Source organism: Diprion similis, chromosome 2, assembly GCF_021155765.1.
Source record: "Diprion similis isolate iyDipSimi1 chromosome 2, iyDipSimi1.1, whole genome shotgun sequence".
Taxonomy (NCBI): domain Eukaryota; kingdom Metazoa; phylum Arthropoda; class Insecta; order Hymenoptera; family Diprionidae; genus Diprion; species Diprion similis.
In genome coordinates, this window is record NC_060106.1 from 8,902,108 (window position 1) to 8,913,280 (window position 11,173).

Here is an 11,173-nt window from a genome sequence, read left to right on the forward strand (position 1 = left end):
TTCTCGCCCCGTCCTTCGTTCGTTCTCAGTCTCCAATCTCGGGAACTGGGTTGTTCTGATTTAAACGACTACGAGACGACACTTTTTAGCTAAGAGAGAATCACCCGATTTCTGGTCCATTTGTTACTCTTTTTCCCCCGCGTCTCGAAGGCACACTTTTCAATGGCTAATGTTCAACATTCAAACGGACGCGGTGTAGAAAAACAAATCTGATCTCAAAGCGATTATCGACATACACGAATTGTTTCACATCGAATTTAATACTCAATTCTCTTTCGAAGATCAGGATAATTAGTCGCTAATATTTACTTCAATTTTGATAAACCTGATGTATTTGCATGTGACAAAAAATGGTCCAGCAACGAGGTTTGAAACAGGAAACTAATCAGATACCGTGAAACGATATTCATCCAAATCTGCCGACACTTTCTATTCGCTGAAATGAGATGCGCAGCTTGTAGTGTAAAAAAGAATTTCACCTCAGGTTTGAAGTCGATGGTCCATAAAACCCTGGTGAAATTTTGTTTCGAGGAAAATTGTGCGCGCTTCAAAGAAGTGGAAAGAATTTCCTAAACTAACGTAGAAACTATACCTATATACATGTAGAACTGCTTCTTCTTATTGCGAGTTCACCGAACCTTGTTATATATTTCACTTTTAATTAAACCCCCAGAGTTGAGAGTTCGCCCACAACGATAACGCCGCGACCTTTGACCTAGACTAGACTCTGCATGTAGAAAGAGGGCTTTTCCTTTCTATTCGAAGCTATATATATAGTGACAGTATTTCTCGCTATCCACACAGGCGACGAGCAGACTTTCAAAATTTTTCCAGGCATCTTTACACTCTTGAGATATATTCTTAAGTGTGGGTTATTTCTTTAGACAAGAAAAAAATTAGGGAACGAGATGTAGGTACGTGTAAATTTAAAAACAAAGTACCTACAATCTACAAACGCACGAATTATATACATCCAACTGAAAAACGAAATTTTCAAAAGTTGACACAGCCTAAAAGTTTTTAACATCAGTTTACTGATTTTTGGTTTGATATCTTCTTTTCCTTTTTTTTTTTTTTTTACTCTACTGACAGTGAGATTTAGGCATGATCATTTGCAGAAGCCGTCGGAGCGCAAATCTCGTATTTGTCAGATGCACGGTAGTTAAAGCATGAAATTCGTTATCGTACGAGGCGGTACAACCGGGCCGTTTATCCAAAAACCTTTGAAATTTAGTACATAACATTCCACAATGAAGAGAGATTTCATACAAAATACAGAACAAAAATGTATATATATATATATATATATACATATGTAATATATAACAATAATAACCAAGTGTAGTATAATACAGTACCTACTCGTACGTTATTCTTTACAGCTCGGAAAAGTGAAAAAAAAAAATTCTCTAACAAAACTCCGTCTTTTCATTTCACAATTGGTGAGAAAGAAAAAAGATCTTGTAAATATCAGAAAAAAATGTTGAATATAGAATATAAAAATAACGTGTTATCAAGTAAGTTACATATTTGTATAAAAAATTTTGCACCATCTATTTCTGGTGATTAAAAAACCTCCCGAAGAAACATATTTCGCAAATAAATCGCATCGTATAAACTGTGATAAAAATAATTCGATGTAGGTATATATGTATATGAAAACTGCCTACAAATGAATGAATAAAGGAAAAAAAAAAAAAAAAAAAAAGGTGAAAATTTAACCAGAGTGGTGGTTTCGTGCGGGGAAAAAGAGGAAAAGTGAATGAATGAATACAGAGAGAAAAAAAAGGAGCAAAAATGTATATCGAAGTGGCACGTCGTACGTTCCGTTCTGGGCGGAACTGCGAAGGTCGGCTTCCGTGGGACAGGTGTTGGTTGTATACAAGCCGGGGAAAGTCTTCTCGAATGAGAGAAGGAGCGACGAGGGCGAGGGAGGGGGAGGGGGAGAGGGAGAAGGTAAGGGAGATCGGGAGATCGGGAGAGGAGAAGAGAGGAAGTCAGGAAGAGGCTTTCCCTCGGGATAAAGAGGGTGTTAAGTTAAGGGGGGGGAGGGACGAGGGGTTGTTGTGACGGCGAGTCAGCCTATATACCACCGTGTTCCGCAGCCCCAGTCGTTCATCTGTCATCCGACACTCCTTTCCCTGCTTTATTCCCGCTTCATTCCCGCTCGGCTCAATTCCGCCTCCATTCCAACCCCGCGGACGCTTCCTACTATTCCCGTGCCACCCCCGAGCGCCACCGGCGTTCGTTGGTCCCACATGCCTGAAGGTACACGTGTATGTAGGTATCTCACCGACTTTTGCCCCTCGTGCCATTGCACCAGATCTGCATCCCATCCCTGCACTCGTTTCAAAATAAACCACTCGATATCTGCGCGCGAAAACGAGCGAAACTCGTTCGACGAAAAGTGAAAGCTGACTGCGAATTGTCAAGTTCATCGTTTGGGAATTAAAATTAGAGATAAGTTTGGTAAAGGATTTTCCGGTTATGGGGTAAATCGATTTTACCAATCCGTGTAAGATCCATCGCGAAGGAAAAAATGAGGCTTGATATATTATTTTAATTTTAATTTCTTATTATTTATTTAACGTAAACGCTGACCAAAGGTAAACGGTGAAAGCAAGGATTCTTTTTTCCGATCACGATTTTTTTAGTTTATTTTAAAAACAGTTGGTACTACTCTTTATTTCTTGTGAAATATTGACGGCTTGAAATTTTTGCAAAACTTTGTAATTTTCAAACCTGCGGACGTAGGTACTCGAATGAAAGCTCGAACGATCTCTTTCCTCTCTTTCTCCCTGTTTTTTACATAATTCCTGCGATCGTTTTCTTCCGTACAAACAAATCAATTACAGAAATCTGCGATCATACCGTTGGCAGATTTGCAAACGTGTACCGACTCGTGAGTCACTGGCTAGCTATGACTCGCAGCGAGCGAATATGTAGATATTCGCGCGGCTCGAGATGGATAAATAAACGATAGTCAGGACGGCACGCCGGCGTTGCGCAATTTGCAACTACGAATAATATCGAACTCCCAATCGTTCGGTGAATTTTCCCAACTTTATTCTCATGCTTGTGTTTTAAAACGATTAAATTTTTAGACAAAAGAAGATCGGGCGTTTTCCCGTTAGAAAAATATCCCACAAAATATCATAGAACGTCGCTCGTCTCTCTTGCAAAAGACAAAATTTCACAAAAACAAAGAACGCAGGGATGAAAGAACGGTTTTTGCAAAAGCTTCATTTTTTCTACTCTTAGAAACTATACGACCGACGATCCGGTATCGACGTCATAATATCCGACGGAAAGAGAGAGAAATAAAGAGATGGACAGATAGAGGGACAAAAGTGAGGGGGGGGGGGCACGTCGGCCTAAGGGTAGGGGCAAAGTATGCGGTGCGCAGGGGAGGGGAAAGGAGGAGAGGGGAGAAGAGGAGAGGAGAGGAGAGACATCATCTCGAATTGCCAATAATCAATAGTACAGCCGTAGTTCCCAAACAAGACAGAAAAACACGTACAGAATTGCGCGCCCTGATGCTGCTGCTGCGGTTCATCGCTCTTTCGACGACTATATTTTTCGGGAAAACCATCTCGCCGTTTTGATCCGCGGGATGAAAACGTTCTATCGTCAAAATCGCTGACAACTTTTCGCCCAACGATACATTGTTTTTTTTTTTTTTTTTCTTCTTCTTTTTTGATCAAAAAATTTTCTTTTTATACACATAGGTACTTGGAAATATGTTTGAACGATTTGAAGAAACAATGATAATGAGCAATCGTCAAGGTTAATTCATTATAGCAGGAAAAATTTCAAACGTCAGTACGAGAAGAGGGATTTTCATATTATGCCTACTTACTTATATATATTTTTTCATATCAAACGAACAGTTCGTTTCTTTCTACTAAGCTCTTGAAAAACTTGACACGGTGAGAAATAGATTAGTTAATTTATTTTTTTTCAAAGTTTGGAAATACCACTGCGGTAAAAATTCTTGAATGAGTTTTGCAGAATTGAACAAAAGGAAATAATTCTTTTAGAATATTTGTTAAAACCAGTTTAAGGCTATACTGAATGATGTGAGACTTGCTTTTGTACCGAAAAGGTTTTCGTGTATATTGACGGTTTACACGATCCAATAAATCAGTTTAAACATTTGAATGAAAATTACAGAGCATTTTTTTTTCTTTTGTAACCCCAGCGAATTATAGAAACATCGCTAATCGGGACAAAAAGAAAAACTGGTCTACAGTTGACGAAGAAGCTCGGTTATATATTTTCGAATTGTGCCATGGCCGTTCTCGTGGAACATAACGTAATAATCCGAAAACTATATAGGAGAAGATGGAAAATAATTCCAACTAAAATAGCATCGATTATTAGAGCTGAGGATTAACGGGAGCTTTTAATCACCTCGGCGAAATAGATATCGAAAAAATACCGTAACAATTGCAAGCGCAAAACGGCAAAAACAAGACGTGTTACATGTACAACGTTGGGCTGCAGATTCTCGTAACGATGTACGTGTATATTCACTCCGTGGGCGTATGTATATACATATGTATATCGCTTGCGCGTCAGTACGTTCTCAGAGATTGGGTGACCTACGAGAACAGGCCGTGAACTTGGCTGGACGATAAGATCCCTCGAACAGCTCGCGAGCTCTCAAGGTTTATGTACACTTACGTACCGTATACGCGACGAAATCTAAGCCGTCGCAGTCTTACGACTTACGATTAATCGTACATGTAGAACGCATAACAGCGAATTACGCATGAACGAAAATCAAACCCGATTGAATTCCTGCAAGTTTCGATCTTTGAACGACGTTTAAACGTATATGAAAAATTACGCTTTTGACAATGTATCGTTAAATTATACAGCATTGTAATAGAGAGAGAAAATGAATTTTGAATTCGTTCGATATACATCAAGCGTCTTTAATAAATAACCAAGTAGCAAAAATTGTCGCAAAAGCGAAGTAGAAATTTAGCACGTTATGAACTACCGATGCAAATTTCTGCGATTTGAATTTCCGATCGACGAGTATCTGGGATTGAAAAGCTTGAATGACAATTGGCGAGACGATTATACACAAGGCGAAAAAAAGCAGAACAAGAACAAGGAGAAGCTAGCGTGACGCAAACCCTTCCTGCCACTGCAGGGTGCGAGGTGGAGGTGGAGGTGGAGGTCGAGGAGAACATCAGCACCCTTCGATTCAATGTCGGCGCAATAATAAACCACCACCGGTTTATCTGTGTTTCTGTATTTCTGTATTTCCCTCTGGGATTCTCGGCGCATCCAGGCCAAGTTCAGGCTATATATATACCATCCTTGCCCCGACGCGACGCGCAAGCTCTCACACAGCCGGCTATTACACGGGAAACATGTGCCAGCTTTCGCTCTCGTTCACAGACACCGCGCATCCCGCTGCGTCAAACGGCCATCTACTTGACTCTCATCCCCGCGTTTAATGCGCATAAAAATCGAGCCACAAACACGGATCGATTCGAGTGAGAAAAGGAAAAAAAAAACCGCTTTCCCGCCAAAAGTATTTATCATCTCAAGTTTCTTTCGTATTTTTCTCCTTTTTTTTTTTACAATTCTGACAATTTTATAATTCGCAGAAGACAAAAAAAAAAAAATTTCTAATTTGTTGTATAATTATTTGTCGTAACTGTATGAAATATTTCAACTTTGACGCAGACGTTAAAAATATTGAAATCAAGAGTCTTAAAATTAGACTATCACGAAACTTTTTCAACCATCATCAAGTTCGTTTTACCTAAAAACTTTTTAAACCACAAATCTGCAGGTATGAAAACCGAAATGCAGGTAGACTTAAAAAACAAAAAAAAAAAAAAAAATATCATCCCAAATCCGAATCGCCCAGTAACGTGAAAACGCAGTTATACATACATACATGTACGTATGTATATAAATATATATAATACACACACCCACACACACACACACACACACCAGTTATTGCGCATCATCATCCCATTTCGCAAAAGCCTCGCGCCTATTCAAGTTCCAGATTCGCCTCTCCCGCTCTTTCTGGCTCGTTCCTTCCAGAGGACGGTGAATATTCGATCCGCTCGAAATTTGCCGTGTGCGTGCACACGACACGAGGCCTGATCCTAACGACTGAGAAACTGGGGCTCGAAGGGTTAACTATCCACGCTTCTGTTGAACCCACCCTGAGTTTCCGCGAGAAGCCGATTCTCGCCCATCTACTTCCCTAAATTCGGCATTTCTCACGCGTGGAACGGATATCTTAAATCTTTTTCAGACAATCTCTGAGGATCTGAGTCGCGGGCAAAATGAGTGCAAAAAAAATTAGAGTACGATCAGAAAACGCCGGAGTTTAATTTCTCAAATTTTTATTATCTTAGTTTGTATTCGTCGGAATTTTTTCAGATTCATTTATATTACAGATCGATATTCGCCGTACCATCGATGCAAATGACTGCGGTTTTTCTCCTCTTTTCCTAACTCTTGAATCAGACTATATAATGGATCCCCCACTTATCCTCAACTTATTTTAAACACCAGAATCGATTCGATGAAACTCGCACCCAGTTGACCGAAAGCACCTTAAATCATCAGTCTTTCATACTCGACACGAAGTCATTTGCAATCCGATCTATTTCCTCGGCCATAATACCCTAGTGTGTTGAATATATAACAATAGAAGAAATGTAATAATAAATATTATGTAATATTATATCAGCAATGGAAAGCACTCGCTTGTGTAATGATTACTTGCAACCCCTCTTTGTCCTTAAGGGATGTCTGAATCACGGAATGCGTATAAATAAACGCCCTCCTTCTCCCCCTCCCACCCCGGGACAAGATCCGTTGTTTCCTCGCGAGTTATCAGCGTAAGCTACCTGCCTATTTATACGTATTATTTTAATCGGTTCGAGGAAAAATAAACAAATAAACCGATCAGCGGGTTATTTGTGTTATTTAGACACGTGCTGCTCCACGTGTCGAACTACACGTGTAATCAGAGTAACGTTGATAAGCTTGTGCGTTCATAGGACGTAGAAAATTTTAGAACGTCATACTCAGAATTGAAATGACGAATCTGATTAATCTAGAAATCCAAGACAGGTGTCGTTTGAAATGACGACGAAAAGTATCGGAATAATAATACGTAGTGTACGTTGATTCGATATTTGGTTTACGTTTTTGCATGTGATTTAAAATTACGGTATACGTATAAAGAAACAACAACAAAGAAATGTGGAAATCAAGATCGAGTTGGTTAAAAATGAATTCTGATAACGTTAACTGACCTTCTTCTCGGTGAGTTTCTCGCACCGCCTCATCTTGCATATCTGATGGCTCTTGTCGTTGCGACAGGGTGCGCAGTCCCCGCAGTTGTCCTTCCTCTGGCAGCCGATGCACTCGCCGCACCGTTTCCGCTTCTTCTTAGCGGGTTTGTCGCCGAGTCCACCCTCGCTGTCTCCGTCCCCGATTCCACCGCCGATGTGATGCTGTCCGCGATTGGCGGTGGAAGAGACAGCAGCCACCTGCCCTGAGCTCTCGACGTTGGCCCCGTCCTCGGACTCCATGGAACCGGCTCGAATTTTTCTCCTCTCCTTCTTCCTGCCGTCGATATTGACTCGCGACGTCGGCGTGTCGAGCACCGTCGACATCGGGTTCTGAAAGTTGGTGTGATGTAGCTGCGGATACTCCGGCTTAACGACGGTCAAAACAGCGTGATGGGGGTGCCCGGGTGGCGGCGGAAAGGCCTGCACCGGGTTCGAGCCGAGCAGCTGGATGTGCCTCTCGTCGAGTAGCTGCTGCTGGAGCGCCGGAACCTCGCGGGCCTGAACGGGGGCCGGAACAAGGGGGTAGCCGACGGGCCCGCGGTGGGGGTGGGGGTGGGGGTGAGGGGTGGGCAGGGGACTGCCGAGGGTGTGAAAGCTGGGAAGACCGACGGCCGTGACGGGGGGCGAGTGGGATACGGAGGCCGGTGAGAGGGGTGTCAGGGCGGTGAGCTGAGGCTCCGCTTCGCTGGGGGCGGTGAACTGACTCGCGAAACTCGGGAGGCCTTCGCCCCCCGCCGCGTTCTTCGACTCCCAGGGTCGGTACTGACTGGCGAGGACGACTTCGCCGCGGGAGTCGATCAGCCGACCGGTAAGACCCTCGTAGTAGTCCCAAGATGAGGTGAGGCCGAGACCCACGTCCTGGGGGTGGAGGGTCGTCAGGGTCGTCGAGCTGTCCATGGCGCCGTCGGCGAAGCTGCTGAAGGGCGGAAGGTGGCGGGAGGCCGGCTCGCCGGGACCGGAATTCGGCGAGGTCGCGGCTGCCGGAGGGCTGACCCTCTCGGAGGCGACCTCCTTGGTCACGTCGGCGCTCATCTTCTCCGCCACATCCTTACGGCCGTCCTCTCCTCCCCCTGCGAGATTATCTTTCGTCGAGGAGGCGGCAAGGCTGCGTCTTATTCGCTCCCGATACCTCCTCTGTCGAACTCTCTTTCGCCCCCGTCCCCCTCCTTACCGCATCCGAGGTACGAATCGTTGCGAGTCAAATTCGCACCTCCGCAGCAACGACATCTGGCGATTTCCTCTCTCCTCTTAGTTTCCTTCTCGCCTTTAGACCCTTTGTTCTCTCACGGTTTTCCACGATCCGCTCTTCGCAGATTCTTGGATATCGTCGCGCGAAGCCTCTGATTTTTCAGTATATATAATTTCTAGATGAATTTATGCGTGTGTGTGTGTGTGTGTGTGTGTGTGTGTGTACTTATGGATATATATATAGATATTTATTTATATATATATATATATATGTGTGTGACTTTGTCGGCTCGTGCGGTGTGCAGGTGCGGATATTTAGTATACAGGCATTCAGCGATTGTTCCAAAATGTTAAATCTTTGTCTCTTTCTGTCTATCTTAATCTTTATCTCTTTTCTACAGTTTTGTTTAGTCAAGTTGCGAAGTGTAAGTATTTAGGGTAAATTTTTCTTCACTGTTTTTTCTTTTGTACTCGTCAGGTTTAGGCTACGCTCTGAAGTAGATCGGTTCGTCTGAATAATCCTTTTGTTTTTCTTTTTTTATACCTTCGCTTCGAATATTATCGTTACCTTTATCAATATTATGGTTACAAATATTATTATTAATATTATTGTAATTATTATTATTATTATTATTATTATTATTATTATACTTAGCGATATTAATAATATTGTTATGAATATTATTATTGTTTTTTGTTTTCTTTTCTTTTTTATATATAAATTTGTAGTGTACTCGATTTTTTTTTTCTTAATTGTAAGTACTTTACTTACGTTTTGAATACATAAATTTTTCTACTTTTAGAGTTTAAACTTTGTTGGTTGTAGGTTTGTTTTCTCTCCTTCGTCTTGTTATTCACTGAGTATGAAGAGGACTTTGTTTTCGTTTAGAGTATTTTTGTTGGTTGTCTTTTTTTTAAATTATTATTAATGTTACGTTTATTAATATTATTATTATTATTATAATAATTAATATTATCTCAATGATTAGTAGACAGAAAAAAAATGGTAGCTTCTTTGGTTTACGGTTTAATTGTTATTATTCACTTTTTTTCTTTTTTAAATTTTCGATTTGGCACTGGCGGACTTTTTCAAGATATACTTTGTACACTGGATAGATAGATAGATTGATAGATACGTTGCTATAGCTCTTGTTTGTTTGTATTATCGTTTTTATTGTTGTTGTTGCTGTTGTTGTTGTTGTTGCTGTTACTATGGGTATGATTATTATTATTATTATTATTGATAATAATATTATAATATTATTACTATTATTATTAACGTATTAATTTTATTTTCGTCTCATTTACTTTCTTCTTGAAATCTTCTCTGAACCCTAAGCTCTTGAAATACAAGATTACAACATGTATACACACACTAATTCATTCTTTCGCGTTTCGTAAGAAAATAGAAATCACTTGAGGTTAATGTGGCTTGTTTTAGAAGGCGGTAGATTTGTACGATCTGAAACAAAAGAAAATACAACACTTCCGTTATTCAAAAATCATTTGAAACTTTAACATCGATACTTCATTACTTCCGTATCATATACACACATACGTAAAAAATACAAATTTTGCGTTTTTTCCTAGGTTTTTTATACTCGTTTCAGGTCCGCCTGATCGTAGTTCAAATATCTAAAAGAAATTAATCGAGCTAAATGAATGAGGCTGAAGTTAGTAACGTTAAGGTAACGAAACATTGGGAGGGAGAAATCACTATTTTACAACTTTATAGTGACTTGGAAGTAGTTGAGTTTTGAAAATATGAACACGCTTGGCCTTAGTATGATTTACTGAATTTCAGCCATTCCTGCAATTGCGAAATAACTATTTTTTCCGAAACTTTAATCATCGCAATAACGCTACCGACTTCAGCCTCATCTGAAAGAAACAGTTTCCGAGTTTTTCAAGATCTCTGATTCGCTGACCTCTATTCAATGAATCGCGAATCATGTATCTACGATCCGCACAGTGTTTCACCATAACGATCGAATCTCTTTAAAATTTGTGAAATTCGGTAGCTGACTCGGAATCTCGTATCGCAAATTAAGAGGCGACAACGATAATCAGCGCAGCGACTATATTACATAATACAACTCAATTTTCAAGCCCGAAACTCTGAGAACGAGGTTCAATTTCACAGTATAAATCATGCGTTAGGTTAGTAAAGCCGTCGAAGGGAGGGAGGGTGGCTGGCTATCGGCCGCAGGCCTCGCGGAGGAAGCCAAATTGTTCGGCTGCCTGCTGACGGAGGAGGCGTCGCGACGCCCGCGAGGGACTCGGGTCTGCTCCCATCACGTGACGTAGGTCCTGCACCATCGTCGACGGTATCGCCGCCCGCTTTCCTCTTCTTCGTTTATTATACGTAGCGCCGTGTCACGATACAGGCGAAGAGAGAGAGAGAGAGAGAGAGAGAGAAAGAGACGGCGATTCCAAGGCTACTATTAAGCTGGCCCGATACACGAGAGACGCTTTTACACGCTTTGCCACATCGCGTGTGCATCTTTGTATACGTATATATACATATATGCATATGTGTATGTGCATCTGAGCGTAATGCTGCGGCCACGAGGTGTGTACGCGACCGTCGAGTGCAGTGTGTAGTGCTTCATTCATGATATAGATTCTGACGGCGAGCG

The 11,173-nt window shown here is 41.4% G+C and overlaps 1 protein-coding gene across 4 annotated transcripts in view; it reads right to left on the reverse strand.

The window, feature by feature from the left end:
• Window positions 1–8,624, reverse strand: part of LOC124416660 (DNA N6-methyl adenine demethylase-like) — an 89,492-nt gene extending 80,868 nt beyond the window's left edge. For all 4 annotated transcript variants that reach the window (XM_046897926.1, XM_046897923.1, XM_046897922.1 and 1 more), the window contains exon 1: window positions 7,308–8,624. In XM_046897926.1, the coding sequence (XP_046753882.1) occupies window positions 7,308–8,378 (1,071 nt within the window). In that variant the 5' untranslated portion in view covers window positions 8,379–8,624. The remainder of the gene's footprint in view (window positions 1–7,307) is intronic.
• Window positions 8,625–11,173: the final 2,549 nt, after the last annotated feature.